The sequence below is a fragment of the Bolinopsis microptera genome, chromosome 3 (genome assembly GCF_026151205.1).
Source record: "Bolinopsis microptera isolate Bmic1 chromosome 3, MBARI_Bmic_1.0, whole genome shotgun sequence".
In the NCBI taxonomy this organism is placed as follows: Eukaryota; Metazoa; Ctenophora; class Tentaculata; order Lobata; family Bolinopsidae; genus Bolinopsis; species Bolinopsis microptera.
In genome coordinates this window covers 17,616,233-17,638,109 of record NC_087074.1, presented here as the reverse complement: position 1 = coordinate 17,638,109, position 21,877 = coordinate 17,616,233, and the positions used below count along the sequence as shown (strand labels likewise).

Below are 21,877 nucleotides of genomic sequence, written 5' to 3'. Positions count from 1 at the left end.
AATATTTAATATTAGAATTTTTACAACCGAAGCAAAGTGTAACTCTGCAATTCAATGAATATTTTTGTCCATTTTTACAATTCAAGGGTGTTACACCAGGATTGCACTGCACAACTAGAAATAAACTAAAAATATAATTACGATAAGCTGATATTATCCCGGTATCGGATGGGAGGTCTCTCGTGGGGCTGGTATCCGAACTCTATAAAAGCCTGCTCCATCTGCCGGTCCAGAGAGGAGGTGTGACCTACGTGATCCGGATCTATCGGCTTTGTCTCTTACTTGGGCCATGGCATAGGCTGTTTTGCTGTTGCGCGCTGTGAAAACCTCGATATCTACCACCTGTAACATACATGTTAATTGTTAATGAGTTGTCCTACCTAAAAATTACATTTGTTATTTGAGTCATAGGTGACCATTACCAAACAGTCAAACCACTGATAGTTTAATATTTCAGCATATCGAAGAAAATGCTCCATATATCAGCTGGTATGGTTGGAAGATGTCATTAAAAAGAACTTTCACAGCACCCAACATGAACTAGCAGCAACAGCTAATACCTGTCGGGAGGCGACGTAAGAATTATTGAACTCAGTTGTTGTTATCTCGTCGGTAAGGTCAGGCATCAGGTACATCGTCAACAATGCCTCCTAACACGACAGCTACTGCTATCGATGTCATGTCCATCACGGGTTACTTATGGGTTCTGACTGCTATACCATTCCACTTTTGGTTCTTGGTTCCTCTTGTGGTCCCATACTAGAAACTTCTCTACTTTTATGACTGATATCACTTAATAGGAGCCAGTAAAAACACTTCAACCATCTTATTATGAATAATTGCATACATGATGTTAAAAATATTGGAAATTAATGAAAAAAAACAAAAAACCCTATTTTTATATTTAACCTGAACTATTTTGAAATCAGGAATAATAGGTATTAATGGGTTTTCCCACCCCTCGAATTTTCAAATAGTACGAAATGGATTTCCATATTGATATATGGGAGAGAGGGTGTTTGGGTTAGCGGCGTATAAGAAAATCTTCTGCTCCAAATAACTAAATAACCGACATGGTTGCATGTTCTGGAAACAAATACACTACGATATCTCTTTAAATTTGTCGTTCTCCCATAGGCTATGTTTTGGCTCATAACTCATTCATTTTTTTTTACAAGTAAAGCACCTAAAATCTGGGTTTTGGGCATGTTGAGGGTATTTGGCTAAATTGGGCCTAATTTGGACCAAATATGGGCGTGTATTTCTCAAAATGGGAAATATTGATAAGTGCATATAAAATGAGTTGCAAGATAGATTTACACGTTAAGGGGGGGGGGGGGGGGGGGGGGGGGGTTCACCCTGATTTTTTTGTGAAACTTGGTTTCGAGATAGCAGTTGACCAACAAACTAAGACCGGTGACCAAAATTTAGAGGGGGTCCCGGACCCCAACCGCCAAACGGTGCCCGCGGGGCAGCCACGCCCATATTTGGTCCAAATTAGGCCCAATTTAGCCAAATACCCTCAACATGCCCAAAACCCAGATTTTAGGTGATTTACTTGTAGCTAGTAGTCCCCTGAACTCGTATATGAATTTTCATCAAGATTGGACAAAAAATGACTGAGTTATGAGCCAAAAACCATATGCCCATATTTGGGTATACGCACCAAATTTGGTCGATTTTGGCCCATAAATTGGTCAAATATCAATATTTTTGAATGAAACCAACTTTATATAGAAGGTAAGCCTATACTACACATCCTCTATGATTATCAGCTCAACATCTACCTAACTTTGGATTCTGTGTTCAATTAATCGCAAAAAATGAACAAAATCGCCCATATCTCAGTTCGCGATATTTGCGAAACTGATTTCGTTCAAAACAATAGAACTCAATAGGGTTTCAATATTTTTACATGAAATTTTCAGAATCAACGTAGAATCGCATTTCGACCTTAAGTTTTAATATGGAATTTTGAGTTAGGCCTTTAAAAAAATTTGGCGTCCAAATTCTGAAATTTGCCGGGCATTTTTCAGAATTTGGCCGCCAAATATCTCGAACAAAATCTATTAAATTTGGTGCGTATACCCAAATATGGGCATATGGTTTTTGGCTCATAACTCATTCATTTTTTTTTACAAGTAAAGCACCTAAAATCTGGGTTTTGGGCATGTTGAGGGTATTTGGCTAAATTGGGCCTAATTTGGACCAAATATGGGCGTGGCTGCCCCGCGGGCACCGTTTGGCGGTTGGGGTCCGGGACCCCCTCAAAAGTTTGGTCACCGGTCCTAGTTTGTTGGTCAACTGCTATCTCGAAACCAAGTTTCACAAAAAAATCAGGGTGAACCCCCCCCCCCCCCCCCCCCCCCCCCCCCCCTTAAACCCAATTTCAGTAGATATTAAAAGATATGAGTACCTTGAGAGCTGTTGCTTTCTCGTAGACCTTGTGACCCTTACTACTCCCTTGACCGGGCATTCCAGGCATTCCTCCCATACCTGGGTGATATCACACTTAACAGCGTTTCTTGAAGGGCCACAATAATCAATAAATAAGCTTAATCGCAGATTATTTCTGTATGGACGATTGAATTGCGTATTAAATTACAAGACAGAATAACTTTATAAAAATGACAAACTCGACGAATTGTTTATCCAGAAGGAGACTATTTTTAGCGATAAGGCGAAAATGCAAAAATAAACCCCGAATTTTTCAAATAAATGGAGGACATATCAAAAAAGGAACAGAAACAATTATTTGATGTTCACCTTTAAACATGCCGCCCATAGCTTTTGAGGACCTCCTAAACAGCCAAATAGTTGCTCCGATAAGCAGGAATGTTCCTGCGTAATCGTATACAAAACTCCTGAAATAAATTATAATTTTTGGTCTTTATTTATGAAGTTATGGCTCTTTAAAGCTTTAATATTTAATATTAGAATTTTTACAACCGAAGCAAAGTGTAACTCTGCAATTCAATGAATATTTTTGTCCATTTTTACAATTCAAGGGTGTTACACCAGGATTGCACTGCAACACTAGAAAATAAACTAAAAATATAATTACGATAAGCTGATATTATCCCGGTATCGGATGGGAGGTCTCTCGTGGGGCTGGTATCCGAACTCTATAAAAGCCTGCTCCATCTGCCGGTCCAGAGAGGAGGTGTGACCTACGTTGATCCGGATCTTATCGGCTTTGTCTCTTACTTGGGCCATGGCATAGGCTGTTTTGCTGTTGCGCGCTGTGAAAACCTCGATATCTACCACCTGTAACATACATGTTAATTGTTAATGAGTTGTCCTACTAAAAATTACATTTGTTATTTGAGTCATAGTGACCATACCAAACAGTCAAACCACTGATAGTTAATATTTCAGCATATCGAAGAAAATGCTCCATATATCAGCTGGGTATGGTTGAAGATGTCATTAAAATGAACTTTCACAGCACCCAACATGAACTAGCAGCAACAGCTAATACCTGTCGGGAGGCGACGTAAGAATTAATGAACTCAGTTGTTGTTATCTCGTCGGTAAGGTCAGGCATCAGGTACATCGTCAACATGCCTCCTAACACGACAGCTACTGCTATCGATGTCATGTCCATCGCGGGTTTCTTCATGGGTTCTGGTCCTGCTTCTCCCTTCCCACCACTTTCTTTCTTGGCTTCCTCCTCGTGGTCCCCCATACCTAGAAACTTCTCTACCTTTCTAGCTGATATCACTGAAATAGGGCACAGTAAAAACACTTCAAACATCTTACTTTATGAAAATAATTGCATACATGATGTTAAAAATAGGAAAAATGCTGAAAAAACAATAAAACCTATTATTTATATTATAACCTATACCTATTTTGAAATCAGGGAATAATAGGTATTTATGGGGTGCCCCCCCTCCACATTCCACAATAGTGTATGATACGAAATTGGTATATCACTATTGATATATAGGGAGAGAGGGTGTTTGGGTTAAGCCGGCGATAAGACCATCTTCTGCTCCAACTAACTAACTAACTATACATGAGTTGCATGTTCTGTAAAACAACTTACACATAGATTTTCGCATCCTTTCATATTCCTCCGGGTTCTTCCCCTTTAGGTCTTTCATTCTTTCTTCCAGCATGTCGTCTGTCATCTTCTCGATTGCTAAAAATATAAATTAACATTATCATTATTAGTGTATAACTGCCGGGTTTTCAACTTGGTTATGTACGTATTGAGGGCTTATTCAACAATAAGGTAACAAAATGTCGACAAGATTTATCAAAAGAAGAAAAGAAGCGATCACGAAACTTTAGGGTGTTCACAGGATACGTAAACTAATATAAGAGGGAGAGTGGTCTCAAATGGCAAAAACTTGGTTTACGTCAGTTACGTTACCCCAAATAACTCACCATGTTTGCCAAATTTTAAATAGAGTTATCCCCCTCCCAGTAATAATTAACGATCCAAACAAATTTAGACCTAAAAACTTACGTCCTTTACTTTTTTCATCACGCTTAGGGGCAGAAGAAAGATATCTGGTCAGTAGTAATGTTGAGGTGGCGTCATTTCTTCTCAGTAAACACTGTGATCTGTTAAGGTGGCGGCAACATGATCCTACCCTTAATATTTGTCTGTACATGCTATAGGGAAAAATTGTTAGTGTTTTTGAAGGAAGAACTTGTTCAAACATATGGTTATACGGTATGCCCAAATTACCCATGAATATACATTTTTGTTGACTGTTGACATAATTTACTGTGTTATACTTATAGGTTACAAAATGTAGAGATGGCCGCTATATATGAGTTACCAATATTATCTACTGAGCCTTAACCGTTTTCACGAGGAATAATTAAACACATCCCAAATTATCACTTAATTGCCACTAGAACAAATAAAACAATAAATCGAAATAATCAATAAATTTAAAACAGAAAGTTAAAATCATTCAAAAATTACGATTACATATAATACAGGGTGGGCCAAAAGTCAGTACCCGTACGTTGGGTCTTATACCTCCGCCGTGTTTTATATTTGAGAGTTGTTGCTTTGCAGATGGCATACTGTACCTGCTTGTTTGAGGATTCCGTCGCCAAAATTTTAAAATTCGAATACTTTAGACCACGCCCATTCAATATTAAAACACCTATATTGTTATCTCAGAACATGCTGGACGCCTAATTTTTTCAGAGACGGTAGATTATCAAATGCTGTACCTGATATTAACAACGGCAGCCTTAAAGATTCCCATAATGTTTAACGAGGTGGTTAACGGGGTCACCTTATCACGTGATTAGGTAAGCCAATCACCTGATCACACGTAATGAATAAACTCGTTTAAATGCTTCGTATCTAGGTCATCTGAGAAGCTACATCTCTAACATTTTCTGGACAAACGTAATTCGAATGGCCAAACACAATTCAATAAAATTTAGCTCAATCCGACTATCCAAACTATTAAATAGATGCGAAAATGAACCTTCATTTGAAAAAAATGAACACGACTATTTTTTGAGTTGACAAAAATCTCGAACCAGTGGTGCAGTGGTACTACATTAACCAGGTTTAATGTTTGCTGCGAGCCTGCGACGCTGCAGCTAACTTAAAGAAAATGCAATTATGTCATATTATATATAAAATATAAATGATTCGCTGTATTAAACCGTTCTGAGTATTGAATGGGAAACTGTTCAATAAAAATTACCATGATTATACACATAATGTTCTGTCAACTCGAACACCCTTACTCGGGGTGGCTACATGAGGTTTAGTCTCTTGTTACCAATCACTGCATGCCCCATCACTGAACGGCCCATCCGACTCCTCTAGTTCACAGAGATCAGAGATCAGCTCCATGATGAAATCCTTTGCGTGGTCACACTTCTCCTTGTTTCCTCTCAGAGAAATCTTGATCATACCATCTACTGCTGAGTCCATAGGTCCAACATACACTCCAACTCCTAATTCCCGAATTTCCTGGATTTGAGATCCCTGTTTACCGATCACTACGCCACTCTTATCCGCGGGTATTTCGAACACCTCAGTTGGCTCACAAATTAGATCCATAATAATTTTCTTTGCATCGTCACAGCCCTCTTTGTTTCCCATTAAGGTAACCTTGATCATGCCATCAACTGCAGAATCCCTAGACCCAACAATAACATCAACTCCTGTATTGGACTTAATCTCTTTGATTTTAGATCCTCCTTTGCCTATCACTACGCCACTCATATCCTCGGGTATTTCGAACTCCTCAGTTAACTTAGAAATTAGATTCATAATAATCTTTTTTGCTTCGTCACAGCCCTCTTTGTGTCCCTTCAAGGTAACCTTGATCAGACCACCAACTGTTGAGTCCCTAGATCCAACACTAACTCTTACTCCTGTTTTAGCCACGGCGGACAAGCCTGCCCCACTCTAACTCATCATCAGAAATAAGATCCAAGATAATCTGTTTTGCATCGTCACAACCCTCTTTTTTGCCCCTCAGTGTAACTTTGATCATACCATCAACTGCAGAATCCCTAGACCCAAGAAAAACATCAACTCCAGTGCTAAACTTAATCTCTTTGACTTTAGATCCTCCTTTGCCTATCACTACACCACTCATATCTTCAGGTATTTCTAATACCTCACTTTGCTCAGAAATTAGATTCATAATAATCTTCTTGGCTTTGTCACAGCCCTCTTTATCTCCCCACAGATAAACCTTCATCATACCATCAACTGCTGAGACCCTATCCCCAAGATTAACATCAACTCCTGCGTTGGACCGAATCTCCTGTATTTTAGATCCTCCTTTACCGATCACAAGACCACACTTATTCTCGGATATTTCGAATACCTCCGTTGGCTCAACATCGATCCTGGCTTGCTGAATTTTCTTTTTATCTATAATACCGCGGAAAAACGACTCTAAAAATTTACTTGCACTATCGGGACTAGACATGCTGCAGAGATAATTTACTGGTGTTACAAAAACGATAAAATTTCCCTGGCCATGCATTTAAAATGTTAAAAGGTTAAGGCATGAAGGGGGGGGGGGGGGGAAATAACTTTTATACAGTTTTAACATATCATTATGTGATAGAGCTGCTATGTTACCCAAATAATGAAAATTAATAATATGGGTTACAGTTATTACAGATAGATAATAAATTAGGATATCCCAGATAGTAGCATCTCGCCGGCCAATGATCTTACCGATCATGTTCGAGGGGACAGATATTTTGGCATCAGGGTTAGGAGCAGAGGAAAGATATCTGGACAGTAGTAATGTTGAGGTGGCGTAATTTCTTCTCAGTAAACACTGTGATCTGTTAAGGTGGCGGCAACATGACCCTACCCTTAATATTTGTCTGTACATGCTATAGGGAGAAATTGTTAGTGTTTTATAAACCGATGGTATTTCCATGTAAATTAAATGTTGGGTTAACATAATTCACAGCGTTATAGTTTAAGAAATTTGTAACGGTCGCTACAAATGCTTCAGACAAGCCACCAATGGATCTATATTATATTTACCTGAACCCAAACTGTTTTCGGTATAGATATAATGTAAATAAATCATGATTTCATTTTATTGCCAACACAAAAATAGAAAAATAAATCGAAAAAAAATTAATTATTTTATGTTACAAAAAGTTATTTAATATTACAAAAAGTTAAAAATCATTCAAAAATGATCCTACCCTTAATATTTGTCTGTACATGCTATAGGTCAAAATTGTTGATGTTCTTAAAAACGATGGTATTCCCATGCAAATGATGAAATATTGTACCTACTCATTCGAGGATTCAGTCGCAAAAATTTTGAAATTTGAATAATTCAGATCACGCCCATTCAATATTAAATCACCTATATTGCTCTTTCCGAACATGCTGGATGTCCCATATTTTCAGATACTGTAGATAACTAATTTTTGCAATGAGGCAAAACGGATTTGAAATAACGAAGTTATCAAGCATTCTGTTTATGTTGATATATTAGGGGTCGTTCACATATTACGTAATAAGCCGAGGGGGGGTTTTCAAATGCTTACGATTGATTACGGGGGGGGGGGGGGGGGGGGGGGGGAAGGGGAGGGGGGGGGGGGGTTTGTCGTTGATTACGTAATCACAATTTTCTTTTTTACCCTCTAGAATAATATTAACAATTTGACAATATTTTAATTTAAATTCCACCCAATTTCACTCTGATAGTGATTTAATTTAGAAATTGATCGAATATCCGACTATAATAGTAAGTAGTTTAGAAGTTGCTTGGCCGGATATCATAACAATGATTTCTGCTCATCATGATAGTATGATCAGGCCAGGGTAGCATGAAACGTAGAGAAAAGTGTTTTCTAGGAAAAAAACGTCAAGGGGGGGGGGGGGGGGGGGGTCAGGCCATGATTACGTAATATTGCGAAAATAAACCTTCGTTCGAAAAAATTTTTAACATACATATTCTTTTATTTAATATATCCCTCGAATGAGTGGCGAAAGAAAGTCATAATACCAGAAAGAATTATCTCAATCGGGCACTCAGTGACTGAGCTATAAAGGCCACAATAATCATTTTATATTTAAAAAAGTTAAAAATCATTCAAAAATTAGATAATAATATACTTATTTTTCAATAAAATCTTAACTAAGTAAAATCATTGTTATTTCTGTAATTTTTGCTATAAATGAATAACAAATTAGCTAAGTAAAATGATTGTTATTTCGGTAATGTTCGCTACAAATGAATAAGAAAAAATGAAACTGAGATAAAAAATTCCTCTCGCAAAGATAATTGAGTTATTCTTCCTTAGTATTGAATGTAACTCTGTTAATATTCCTCATAGGGATCAAAACAGTAACCACTGAGTAACCACTGATCACAGGACAGTTCGTAGTAGTCATCATTGTCGTCATCCCACTCATCTAATGGTATATCATATGGATGTGGTATATTATTAATTAGACGCAAGATAATATTCTTTGCAAAGGAACACTCTTCTTTATCTCCCCACAGGTAAACCTTGCCCGTACTATCAAACAGAACTGCTGAATTACTAGACCCAACACTAACTGTAACTCCTGTTTTAGACTCAATCTCTCTGACTTTAGATCCTCCTTTACCAATCACTACACCAATCATATTCTTTGAAATTTCGAACACCTCAGTTGGCTCAGATATTAAATCCAAGATAATTTTCTTTGCTTCTTCACAGCTATCTTTGTTTCCCATCAGTGTAACCTTGATCATACCATCAATTGCTGGGTCCCAAAACCCAACAATAACTCTAACTCCTGTTTCGGACTGAATTTCCTGGATTTTAGATCCTTGTTGACCCTTCACTACGCCGATCATATACTCAGGTATTTTGAACACCTCAACTGGCTCAGAAATTAGTTCCATGATAATCCTTTTCGCTTCGTCATATCCTTCTTTGTTTCCCCTTAGGACGACCTTCGTCATACCATCAAATGCTGAATTAATAGACCCAACATAAACTCTAACTCCTGTTTCCGACTGTATCTGTTTGACTTTAGATCCTCCTTTGCCAATCACTACGCCACTCATATCATTATGTATTTCAAACACCTCACTTTGCTCAGAAATTAATTCCAAGATAATATTCTTGGCTTCGTCACGGCCCTCTTTGTCTCCCTTCAGGGTAACCTTGATCATACCATCAACTGCTGAGTCCCAAGACCCAATATTAACTGTTACTCCTGTTTCCGACTGAATCTGTTTGACTTTAGATCCTCCTTTGCCAATCACTACGCCACTCATAACCTTATGTATTTCGAACACCTCAAATACCTCAGAAATTAGATTCATAATAATCTGTTTTGCTCCGTCACAGCCCTCTTTGTTTCCCATTAGGGTAACCTTAATATCAAATGCTGAGTCCCACGACCCAACACTAATTGTTACTCCTGTTTTCCGACTGAATCTGTTTGACTTTAGATCCTCCTTTACCAATCACTATGCCACTCATATCCTTATGTATTTCGAACACCTCAGTTGGCTCAGAAATTATATCCATAATAACCTTTTTTGCCTTGTCACAGCCCTCCTTGTTTCCTATTAGGGTAACCTTGATCATACCACCAACTGCTGAGTCCCTAGACCCAACACTAACTGTTACTCCTGTTTCCGACTGAATCTGTTTGACTTTCGATCCTCCTTTGCCAATCAATACGCCACTCATCACCTTATGTATTTCGAACACCTTAATAACCACAGAAATTAGGTTCATAATGATCGTTTTTGCTTCGTCACAGCCCTCTTTGTTTCCCATCAGGGTAACCTTGATCATACTATTAAGTGCTGAGTCCCGAGACCCAAGACTAACTCTTACTCCTGTTTCCGATCTAATCTGTTTGACTTTAGATCCTCCTTTGCCAATCACTATGCCACTCATATCCTCTGGTATTTCGAACACCTCAGTTGACTCAGAAATTAGATTCATAATTATCTTCTTGGCTTTGTCACACCCTTTTTTGTCTCCCCACAGATAAACCTTCATCATACCATCAACTGCTGAATTCCTATCCCAAAGATTAACACCAACTCCTGCTTCGGACCGAATTTTCTGGATTTTACATCCTCGTTTACCAATCACCAGACCACACTTATCCTCGGGTATTTCGAACACCTCAGTTGGCTCAACGTGGATCCTGGTTTGCTGAGTTTGCTGTTTCTCTCGAAGACGGCGGAGTATAGCACTATTGGGATGGGGACTGGACATGCTAGAGAATTTCCTGGTGTCATTAAAAGCAATGGAATTCTCATAGCCATGCATTTAAAATGTTTGGTTGGCCGTTACCACAATTCAATCCTTTTTTATTTGACAGGATTTCGGAAATGCTCACTATACATGCTTTGGAGCAAACAAAATTTAGCGTGATCAAACAATTCGCTGAATAATTCTTGCTGTGTATTATAATTACAAGTTAGCAGAAACCCGTCTAACCCAAAAGTGGTGGCCAACCCCATAGATACCTATTAAAACCTATACCCAATATGTATTTATTCTGTGATTTTTACACCACTTCCGGGGATTCAAATTTCGGGACCTAAAGTTCTTATGGCCTTGGCCAATTTTGTATTTCTCCATACTGGTCTAAATGCAATAAAAACATTCGGACCAGCCAAAAACGTTACAAAGGTATATCTCTCACGGTTTTCGCGGAAAGTTGTGTTAAAGTTGATGTTGTGATGTTAGTAAAATGGTGATAGATATATTTATAACAACACCTGCTGCGTAGAAGTACGGCTATAGAATATATAATATATAAAACCCGATTTAGTTTTACCGCGGAGTATGGGGAAAGCAAACAGCCGCGATAAATCGGGGTTGGCGTTAAATCAGTGTTTTAATTTTTCACGCTGTATGCAAATTGCAAAGCCCTAGTATATGAAAGAAAATGGCCGCGATAAATATGGCTTTGAGGTAAATCTGGCTATGCGGTAAATCTGGGTTTACTGTACCTCCTCATTTTCGTCAGTAATGTTGAGGTGGCGTCATTTCTTCTCAGTAAACACTGTGATCTGATAAGATGGCGGCAACATGATCCTACCCTTAATATTTGTCTGCCATATGTACATGCTAAAGAGGGAAGTAGTTAGTATTGAAAAAAAAACGATGAAATTTCAATGCACAATAAAACGTTCTAAAGACTGTTGGCGATATAATTTACGAAATTTTTAAAATGTTCGCTTTAGATGACTTGGAAAAAATAAAATTCGGATAAAAAATGTTGTAAAATAATAAATAATTAACAAATAAAATTATAATGGAGATATAGCACCATTGTGAACAGTTGTCATGATTAAATTATTCATTAAAAAAGATATCCAAAATTCACTCCAAAACAATCATGACTTTGTACTGACTACTGCAACTGGCTTTATTTGTGAAAATCATGGCTAAATATCAGCTTTTTCACAATATGGGTATTGGGTACGCGAATAGAACACTTCTAATCAGCTTAATTATAAAAGAATAAAACCATATAAGATCACACAGTAATAAAATTATTCCACGTTTCAGGGGTCGTTGAGTTGATGTGTAGTTTACTCGACCCAGGAAGCGTAACCATCGTAAACCAACTCTCGATTCACGTAAACGGAATTCTGAGGAAAAAATATGGTTGAATGTAAAATGCTTTTAGTGGATAAAACCGCAATACATAAAGCCATGAACCCAATGAGACGCAGTCATTTCAATAGTTATTTTTCGAATAAACCAAACAAACTTTTAATCAGTAATCAGTTTAATAATCTGTGATTTTACACAAAAAGAGTGATTTTACACAAAAACCGGTGATTTTACTAACCTTGCTGTTCGGTCCTAACTCAGTGTAAAGTTCTACTTTTGGCACGTGACCAGCCGTCACAGTCCTCACTTTGACAAAACAGTTGGCTAGAGACTCCTCCAAATACTTTGAAGCACCTGGTGAGTAATGAGTGTAATTCAACTTTAAAATACCGTAACTATCAGGTATTTATCCATTCAAAGAACGAGAGTTATTTATGTGAGCTCGAGAACGAAAAAGATAATATTTTACCGTCGGGCCAGATAGGATCTCCCTCAGTTTTAGATATGTGTGCTAGAGAACACTTCACCGCCAATGCTGGCATAGCAAAGTAGTACGCACTGAAAAACTTGAGATTTAGTCGATTTACGATCTTCATCACGATCCCTATAGAAGTGAACAAAATTAAAGAAACTAAAAGCACGAAATCGGACTAGGATATCATATCAATCATGATTAACACAATTAAGAAACACTAACTCAAGTCTGAAGAGTTCTGTGAAGGAATGCGGAGTCCCAAAGTCCACTAGTCTGACCTGATGAACATCGTTATCTGGCGTGCCCGGACAGATAACATTGCCCCGGTAACCCCTGCTTTCCAACAAAACAGCGCAGGATGTTCCTTCTTTGATATCCTTAACTGGTATCAGGGCTTTTTTCATATCGTAGATCTTCCTGTAACACGCGGGATTAACAGTGAGGTACACAATTCAAATATTTGATTGAAAGGGTCTTAAGAATTGTAAATTTCCTCACAGTGAAAAGTGTGCTTGATGGTCGCGAAAATCTTCAACTAGGGTGCTTACCGCGATTTCACGCGGAGTGGAAAGTTTTACTGTCGATTGTCACTTATTCGCGAAACTACCGGAATAATCGAGTCGATCGGTACACACGTAAAGTATGCTTTGAAATTGATTCACACTCAGTTGAATGCATTGGCTTGTAAAACTAAGTTGTCCTTCGAAGTTCGACGATTATTTTACTTATCGAGGCAATGGTGGACAGTGTCCACCACCTGAATCAGGTTTCCAAAACTACCTGGAATCGGGTGGTATTCAGGGTACCGATCATTTAACCCAAAAAAGCGTTTGCCACACGCGCGCGTTCATAATTGTACGTACGCGCGCACCCAGAACGTTCACACGCAGCAAAACATCAAATGCGCCTTCCATATTTTGTTCTCAGAAGACCCTTTATGCTAAAATAAGCTGCACACCTAATCTAAACGAATCAACAAACCGCCATTTCACCCAACGAAACTTTCCGGTTACCTGCCAAGAGTGTCAGTAATATTGTCAGTAAGAGTACCAAGTTGAGTGAGGTAGTCAGTGCCGGTTACACCTCGACATATTTGAACCCAAATACAGTCAGGGGATGTGACGTGAGTAACTCGTCCTATACAGACTGTATTCTCTATCAAATCAACCGACTTCAAATCTCCTGTAAACACAAGTTGTTAGGAAGCTTTAGATTTAATGGTTTACAGTAGATAGCTACAGTCGGTAATACAATACAACATATAAACGATAGCAAGGTATAATTTTTAATTACTATTATAATTATCTGCACCTGATAGAGCGAGTTGAGGTGTCCAGTTGATAAGATCGGCACAAATAGAATCAGCAGGCATAAGGCTTACAAGACGTGCAACAGCTTCTTCAACCTGCACAAGTTGGGGGAGATTGAATACTTGCAATCTCAGCAAAGTATTTTTCAATTTGTTGATTACAATTGGTATGTATCTAAAAAAGTTTTAATACTTTCAACACTACTATATAACAAATAATTTGAGGTATGAGATATGATAGACGAGCGTAAGTGTTGACGTGCAAAGGACTGCTGTGAGTGTACTTGAAGATTACTCATCCTCCTCCTTCTCATCAAAACTATTCTCATCAAAACTACTATCTGGACTGAAGGTATTGCGTTTACAGTGTTTATTGTGCTTCTGAACATTGAACTCTTGATAATATAACTATGTCAAATAATCAGAGCTCAGACATTAGTCTCCACTTTTGTGAGCGCCCTTTAGAACATTTGAACTTTTCATTCCAGTCTGAAAAATCAGAGAACTGTAACAATTGTCTGTCAAAAGACATCAAGATTGACTTTTTAGAAAAAAAGTTGTCTTTATTGAATGAAATTATCAGAACTAGTGATCTCATTGCTCAGTACAATGATAGTCTCATATCAGATCAAACTCAAATACAAGAACAGAGTTTTAAGTGTGAAAATTTGCTGCCGAACTTATCAGAGGAGATTGAATGTGAGATCATAACCATTACCCCTCAGTCACACGTTGTTATCAATCAAGTAGAAGCGTTTGATGTAGATGACATTGTTGTGGAAGATGTTGTATCGGACAGTTTGTTTGTTGACAACGATGTCGTGGACAAGGTTGTTCCACAGGAGGTTGTTGGAAACGAGATTGTTATCAGTGAGATTGTTGTTAACGAGGTTATGGCAGACGAGGATGATGTGTCTGATCTCCCTGTATCTACTGCTACTGGTGAATCACGGATCAACACCCCTAAGCCCAGAGACAAATATCCAAACTTGGTCCCTGCCCCTGTCTACGATCCTATAACACCGGGGCCAATGAATATATCTGTAACTTGTTCCCCATCACCAGTGAAACCAGTTACCCTACTAGATGATGGTCCATTCTCAAAATTTTCACTTGATCTATTAATGGAAGAACTTGAGTTCAGTCACGGTTTTAAAAACAGGAAATCGGTTTATTTTGGTGACTTTCCCTATGAGTATTCAGGTGCAACACATGACCCAAAAAGTGTACACAATGATTCCTACCTTGCTAAACTCAGCTCCTACATTAATGTGATATTACCCAATTTCAGACACAATAGTATTCTCGTCAATCTATATGAAACTGGAGCAGAGTTCATGCCAGCTCATAGCGATTCTGAATCATGTATTGTAGAACACTCTGATATTGTAACCATTTCACTTGGTGCGACGAGAACACTGCAAATTAGATCAAACGGCAGCAATGAAGTTGTGGGCTCTGTGCAGCTTCAGCATGGAGATGTCTTCATCATGTCCAAATTGTCTCAGGCTGACTTTCAACATGAGATACTGCCAGACGAAATGTGTGATGAACCCCGGATCAGCATCACCCTAAGACTGATGAAGCCCCCTAGGATCACTCAGTCAACTGAGTTTGGTCTGCGTTCACCGCCCCCACCCATCCCTCATTCAGGACACAAACTGACAGACTCTTCTTCACCTGCACTCTCAGTTTGCAAACAGCCAGCCAAAGCTTCACAAAAGTCTGTCCTATTCATAAGCAGCTCTATGTTCAGGTTTCTTGATGCGGACAAGTTATCATCGTCCACTGTTAGTGCTAGTAAACTGTTTTATCCTGGGGCTGATGCCAAAGTAATGTTAAATAAACTAAAAACTGACCTACACTCCGTTCCATCCCCATCTATTATTTATATTATGACAGGAACTAATAATGTGAACACAGTCTATTTTGGCTCAAAGTCACTGAAGGATGCAGCAGGTGACATTAGTAATCTCTTAAATTATCTCAAGTCAGTGTATCCGAATGCAACAATTAATGTTCTCAATATTCTTCCCAGGAGTACAAAAGGCCGCAATGATGTTGTGGCAGAGCTGAATAAGGTTATTAAGGATATGTGTAGCAAAGATTCTTGTTTTAATTACATTAGCACCCATAATTTATTTAACTATAATAGAAGTGGATTCAGGAAAGAATTTTATTTTGCCAGACCATCTGCAAAAATATCTGATAACTGTCACCTCAATACAAGCGGTGTTATTCGACTTGCTAAATTTCTGAAGTATTGGGCCCATAAGCAAGTTTGAATTTTCAGAAAGATTGTTAACATTTATTTCATCTAGATTCTAGATAAGGGATAATTACACATTGTTCCTCATGTTTATTGAAGTTTTAGAAAGTTTTGTTATTATCTCATACAAATTTGCCAGTTCTGCAATTTATCTTATTCTGACAAGTTTATAGCAGCATAAATTGGAAAAATTTTCATGCTCTCACAGCAGTTCTTGCATTAACCCGTGCATTAGTAAAATCACAGTTTCATACCATGCCAAAAAGCTTGCAGTGGGACATTGCAACATGCAGGGAGGACTAACAGGTATGCCAAAATGTCTTGAAATCCAAGATCTAATCTGGAAAGAGAAATTAGATGTTTTATGCCTGAATGAAACAAATCTTAAGTCGGATATTGACTCAGCCAGTCTAAACCTACCCAAGAATTTTACTTTTATCCGCAAAGACCGTCCTAACGACAATGGTCATGGGGGATGTGGCATTCTCATCAGTGAGCACATAAAGTTTAAAATGATTCAACTAAACTTAGTTTTGCAATATGACCAAATCGAGGCTATTTGGATCCATCTTACAGATTGCAATATTTTCATCTGCTGTTTCTACAGATCTGAGTTGTTTAGTCCTCTTGACAAATTTTTAGATTATATGACAGACTGCATGATGAGTATAGGAAGTAAGAATGTTATTTGGCTGGGTGATGTAAATGTAGACCAAAACAACATCAGCAGTATGAACTATAAGAAATTAGACATTACAATGAAAATGTTTGGAATGGTACAGGTAGTTCAGGATATTACCCGCATTGCTAAACTAGGAAACAGAATCACAAAGACCACAATCGATGTTGTCATAACAAACACTTACTCCAAGTTTCTTGACTGCAAAGTCCTTGATGATTGTATAGGAGATCATCAGGTCGTAAAGTTCATTGTCGATTTCAATGTGCATAAGGCCTCAAAATTCAAGAAGTTACTAATAAGAGATCACAGCAAAATGAATGTTACTGCTCTTAAAGAATTTTTGGAAACCTGTGATTATAGACCAATAATAGATTCAACTAGTCTGAATGATGCAGTTGATGGTTTAAACGAACATATTGATCACTACTATGATCACTTCTGTCCAATTAAACAAATTAAGTGCCATAGTGATTACATCCATAAGCCATCTCCAGAATTTTTAGAAAGTAAGAAATTGAAAGGGAAACTTTACCGTAAATTTTTAACACACAACAAGAACAGACGTATACATCCAAATGGTCTTATACACTGTAATAAATGTGACTCATTATGGATGGCATATAAACGGCAGAGAAACTATTCAACCTATTTGTCTAGAATTAATAGGAAGACTAACTTAGCAACAGAACTGAAAGCCAAGTGTGCCATGAATGATCTAAAGGGTGTATGGAAAACGATAAAGACAGCATCAAATCTGCCTGTTAAAGCTAACAATATCAATAACAATCTTGATGCTGAAACCACCAATAAATATTTTGCTGAAATAGGTCCAAAGATCCAAGCAGAAGTGCAGCTGGAAAATGAAAATGAATTTCTATCTTATCTACAAAATGAGCAGATTGACAACGAGACCAGCTTGAATAGCTTTACTGAAATAACTGAGTCCAATATCTTAGACTATGTGGCAAGTATCCCTTGTAGCAAATCCACTAATGATCATATACCATTGAGAGTGTTTAGACAAATTTTACCTGCATTTATTGCTCCATTAACACATCTTGTAAATTTGAGTTTATCCAGTGGCATCATGCCAAACAGCTGCAAGGTTGCAAAAGTCACCCCAATCCATAAGGATGGTGATACTGAGAATCCTAGTAATTATCGACCAATCTCAATTTTACCGATTCTTGGAAAGTGCATCGAATTTTGTGTGAACTCCCAACTGACTCAATATCTTGATGAAAAGGGAATACTTTCAGAGCATCAATATGGTTTCCGTAAAGATCACTCTACAACTTATCTCATGTTAGATCTGTTTGATCGTATATTTACTGCTAAGAACAGTGCCAAGCATCCTGCAATTATCTTCCTGGACATCAGAAAGGCATTTGATACTGTTAACCATGATATTCTCATTCAAAAGCTGAAGCATTATGGAATAAAAGATACTGCATTGAGCTGGTTTAGGAGCTTCCTCACAGATAGATTACAGCAAACTAGAGTTGGGAGTAGGATAAGCAGTTTACATTCATTGAACTCTGGAGTGCCTCAAGGAAGTATATTAGGACCAATTCTATTCAGCATTTTTATCAATGACCTGCCTAATGCATGCCTATTTTCTAAACCTTATCTATTTGCTGATGACGGTGCATTATATTTTGACAATATATCTAGAGGAAACTATGGTAACATCAAACAAGAGTTGAAATTAGTTATCAGATGGCTTCAGGCTAATAAACTATCCCTGAATAATGAAAAAACAAAACTAATGATCCTTGACTCTAAGCCTAACCTTGATGCCATCCTTGTTGAAATTTGTGATGACCTTACTTTGGTAATCTGTGAAACTAAATCCCATAAGTACCTTGGACTTATAGTTGACAGCAGATTGACATTTAATGAACATATTGATAACATTAAGAAAAAGATATCCAAAAGAATTGGTGCTATGTATAGATCAAAAAAACTTCTCCCTCTTAAGTTCAGGAAGATGTTTGCTAATGCACTTATGTTGCCACATTTTGACTACTTAGACACCATCTGGTCAAGAACATATAAAAAACGACTAGGAGAGTTAGATATCATGTACAAAAAGGTTGCTAAAATAGCCCTAGATGTAAACATCAGAGAGAGGTCGGTTAATGTATACAAAAATATGGGATGGCTTCCTCTCCATTTGAGACGACAGGTTCATCTTAGCTCATATATGTACCGTATAATCAATGAAACATGTCCAAAGCATTTTATCGGGAAATTCTCGTATATTTCTGGTGGATCACGTGAGGCAGAAAACTGCAATCTTTATACTCCTAAATCAAGATCTCACAAGGAGTTTAACTATCTAGGAACTAAGGCCTGGAACATATTACCAAAGTCCCTTAGAGAGTGTGACGACGTTAAGAAATTTTCTAAGTTATACAAAGAAACTCTTATGAATATGTTGCTAACTGATGAGAATTACCAAGGGGATAACTCTTACGATAAATTCATGATCCCACCCAACACTAGCCAATGTATCTAGGCAGTTATGTTATTTCGGTTAAGTTATCTCAGTACATAAGTGAATCCAATCTATCCCCTGCAATCAAAGTATTTCCATGCCTATTAAGCTATTACAGGAAATTAGGAACATCAGTGGAAAGGTGCACTGTCAATCATTATTGCTCCATACCTCCAGTCCTCCTGTTATGTGCAATTCTCACTGTATGCTCCTCATTTGTATCAATTATATTGATGCTACATTGTTATTGAATATGAAATAATTTTCAACCGTATTAATTTATTAACTTATTGTAAATAGCAAGTTTGACAAAGGGATTACGTTTATTTTACCCGGAGTTCGTTTAAGTTTAGTATTGTAAATAGTTAATTTGACGAAGGGAATACGTCTATTTTACCCTGAGTTATGTTTTAGTTCAATCTTGACACAATTTTAAAATTATAATTTAATTATTTTATATATATGTATTGTCCATAACTAGGGTGGCCTGCTAACAGAACCATGATCTGCCTTGATTCATCCTTCAGCACAGAGAAAAGCTCCTTTTTTTATACATTATGATTACAGAGGATCTGATATTTAGATATATATTGCTGTGCTGTAAAAATTGACTTTATTTATTTATTTATTTATTTATTTATTTTATAATATCATTACCATCAATTAAACCACTTACCGCCGGCCAATTTGTGAAAACCTGTTTCGTTTTACTCAGAGTTTTGTCGGCACTATACCGAAAAAACCAGTACCCTTACTCTTACTGTTTTCTCGATTAAGTTATTTGTACATTACACACGCACCCACGGTTTTTTCACGATTATTAAGATTAAGTAGATTATACAATCTCACTATAACATGCACGAAACAGTTAATGAACATGCACGAAATAGCTTACCTGTCTAAGTGTACCGAACACAAACAATTTCTGGAATGTCGCTGATCTGTCCCTGTTTCCAGGGAACTTAAGTTTAGCACCACTATCACGCTGTATAGCTTTTATACTCCGACCCTCTTTTCCTATTATCTTTCCTGTACAGGTTTTTGGGGTTAGTTACTGACAACTGAATGATGAAAACTATTTATTGACAATTGCCATAAAGTGCCAGGGAATAATTTAAGATAACCGAACTGTGTGATAGAGCACGATGAACATGGTTGGTACTTGAGAAAGAGGAAATATAGTTTAATGTAGTTTAAATATAGCCCTGTAAAGGCAACACAGAATGAGATGAGGGAAAGAAAACTAGAAGCATCATGTTCTTACCCACAGCTTTAGAAGGAATGTTGAATATCTGCTCGATTGTTTCTGTTTTGTCTCTTCTTCTTTCCATCTCTACTTTATCTTTAGCTCTGTTAATTTGTATCAAGATGAATAGTGGAAAGCAAATTATTGTTTTAAAAGCAACATCAGCCAATTTATATTGGCCGACAGCCAATATAAATTATACACCATCATAAAAAGAATTCATGACAAAATAGACTAGGAATAAGCTCAGTGAAAGAGTTTTTGTAAAAAAGGTTTGTAAATAGTAACGAACCTGACAACATTCCTAACGAATTCCTCAGTAGTGACCAGACCTCCAACCACGCCATTCCTCACGATAGTGTCTGATAGGGTATCATTTGAGGTGGATGGCACGGAGTTTGTGGCATCTGAGCTTGGTTCTGCTTCAGTGTTAGGTGTAGAGTCACCATTAATCTTATCTGCTCCATTCTGATTATATTTCTGTTGGGTTTGTGGGGTATGCGGGATATGTGGGGTATTCTCCACCTCACTAACAGAAGATGCAGCCACTACAGGAATATCAGGTGTAGTGTCAGGTATGAGCTCAGTCTCAACAACTGACACTGACTGAGGTTCAGATATCTCCGTTTCAGGCTCATTATCTCTAGAGTCAGCTGGTTGAGCAGGCTGGGTTTCTGTGGAACAACAGGCTAGTTCTTGTCCTGATTGGTCGCTAACTCCAGAAGCTACCTCCGGAGCGTGCTCCTCCTGCTCGTCTGGTTTAGGGTATCTAATATCATGATACACAATCCCACCTTCACTAACTTTACTCTTCACTACCCTCCCCTGGAACTCATTGTCTGTCTGGATGTCCTGGGCAGTGGGTCTGGGGTTGTACTTGGAGAGGAGAGTTCGAGCAGCGCTCCGTTTAGTTGCTGAGCTGCTGGTTTTGTCGGACTTGTTGGAGCTGAATTTTTGGTAGATGTAGAAGAAGAATATTGTTCCGAGTGTTAGGGTTGCTCCAGCTGCTATCTGCTGTTTGGTGTTCATTACATGCAACTGAGAGGAAGGGAGATTGTTAAATTTAAATTGTTTGTTTTTAAATTGTCATCTATGAATATTGAACAAACAAAGACAATTACAAGGGTATGATTATAGATTTTTAGGGGGAAATGTTTCTATTTCTCCACATTTATGATCCTTACTGTCATATTTTAATTATAAATCAAACGCGTAATTGAGAACGTATGAAAGTAGTTGAATTTATGAAAATTGTATTATAAGTGATACAATCTAGATCTAAAATTTAACTAGATCAACAGAAGCAATGCTATTAAAATGGTTATAA

General features: G+C 37.7%; 5 protein-coding genes across 8 annotated transcripts in view; 1 reads left to right on the top strand and 4 right to left on the bottom strand.

The window, feature by feature from the left end:
• Positions 1-2,389: 2,389 nt before the first annotated feature.
• LOC134813257 (uncharacterized) lies at positions 2,390-4,622 on the bottom strand. The gene is made up of 6 exons (XM_063820946.1): positions 4,478-4,622; positions 4,052-4,147; positions 3,482-3,723; positions 3,065-3,267; positions 2,767-2,864; positions 2,390-2,496 (listed from the first exon to the last, which is right to left on the bottom strand). The coding sequence occupies exons 2-6, from the start codon at positions 4,134-4,136 to the stop codon at positions 2,390-2,392; spliced, it is 735 nt and encodes a 244-aa protein (XP_063677016.1). The 5' UTR covers positions 4,137-4,147; positions 4,478-4,622.
• A 1,071-nt stretch (positions 4,623-5,693) lies between these two features.
• On the bottom strand, positions 5,694-9,845 carry LOC134813256 (far upstream element-binding protein 1-like). Its single transcript, XM_063820945.1, has 3 exons — positions 9,048-9,845; positions 6,623-6,860; positions 5,694-6,393 (listed from the first exon to the last, which is right to left on the bottom strand). The coding sequence occupies exons 1-3, from the start codon at positions 9,843-9,845 to the stop codon at positions 5,765-5,767; spliced, it is 1,665 nt and encodes a 554-aa protein (XP_063677015.1). The 3' UTR covers positions 5,694-5,764.
• A 43-nt stretch (positions 9,846-9,888) lies between these two features.
• LOC134813255 (far upstream element-binding protein 3-like) lies at positions 9,889-10,716 on the bottom strand. The gene has a single exon (XM_063820944.1). It carries the CDS (start codon positions 10,714-10,716, stop codon positions 9,889-9,891), a length of 828 nt encoding a protein of 275 aa, XP_063677014.1.
• Positions 10,717-11,482: 766 nt separating this feature from the next.
• On the bottom strand, positions 11,483-21,588 carry LOC134812935 (uncharacterized). Its single transcript, XM_063820555.1, has 9 exons — positions 20,843-21,588; positions 20,569-20,654; positions 20,200-20,333; positions 13,856-13,949; positions 13,558-13,726; positions 12,767-12,961; positions 12,539-12,627; positions 12,308-12,423; positions 11,483-12,104 (listed from the first exon to the last, which is right to left on the bottom strand). The coding sequence occupies exons 1-9, from the start codon at positions 21,577-21,579 to the stop codon at positions 12,045-12,047; spliced, it is 1,680 nt and encodes a 559-aa protein (XP_063676625.1). The 5' UTR covers positions 21,580-21,588; the 3' UTR covers positions 11,483-12,044.
• The window catches only part of LOC134812933 (grainyhead-like protein 1 homolog), an 84,643-nt gene continuing 76,820 nt past the window's right edge, over positions 14,055-21,877 (top strand). For 3 of the 4 annotated variants that reach the window (XM_063820554.1, XM_063820553.1, XM_063820552.1), the window contains exon 1: positions 14,059-14,078. The gene's annotated coding sequence lies outside the window, so the exon portion shown is untranslated. Of the gene's footprint in view, positions 14,079-21,877 lie in introns of all 4 variants that reach the window. The other variant, XM_063820544.1, reaches the window with a different exon arrangement.

Excerpts from the sequence above, each read along its gene's own strand:
- LOC134813257 (XM_063820946.1), bottom strand. The coding sequence starts at position 4,136 with ATGACAGACGACATGCTGGAAGAAAGAATGAAAGACCTAAAGGGGAAG. Across the intron at positions 3,268-3,481 it reads CTTACGTCGCCTCCCGACAG|GTGGTAGATATCGAGGTTTT; the intron begins GTATTAGCTGTT and ends TGTATGTTACAG. Across the intron at positions 2,497-2,766 it reads TATGGGCGGCATGTTTAAAG|GTATGGGAGGAATGCCTGGA; the intron begins GTGAACATCAAA and ends GATATCACCCAG.
- LOC134813256 (XM_063820945.1), bottom strand. The coding sequence starts at position 9,845 with ATGGGAAACAAAGAGGGCTGTGACGGAGCAAAACAGATTATTATGAAT. Across the intron at positions 6,861-9,047 it reads AGTCTAAAACAGGAGTTACA|CAAGCCAGGATCGATGTTGA; the intron begins GTTAGTGTTGGG and ends AAGAAAATTCAG. Across the intron at positions 6,394-6,622 it reads GAATCTAATTTCTGAGCAAA|GCTTGTCCGCCGTGGCTAAA; the intron begins GTGAGGTATTAG and ends AGAGTGGGGCAG.
- LOC134813255 (XM_063820944.1), bottom strand. The coding sequence starts at position 10,716 with ATGTCCAGTCCCCATCCCAATAGTGCTATACTCCGCCGTCTTCGAGAG.
- LOC134812935 (XM_063820555.1), bottom strand. The coding sequence starts at position 21,579 with ATGAACACCAAACAGCAGATAGCAGCTGGAGCAACCCTAACACTCGGA. Across the intron at positions 20,334-20,568 it reads CATTCCTTCTAAAGCTGTGG|GAAAGATAATAGGAAAAGAG; the intron begins GTAAGAACATGA and ends AAACCTGTACAG. Across the intron at positions 12,105-12,307 it reads AGTTAGGACCGAACAGCAAG|AATTCCGTTTACGTGAATCG; the intron begins GTTAGTAAAATC and ends TTTTTTCCTCAG.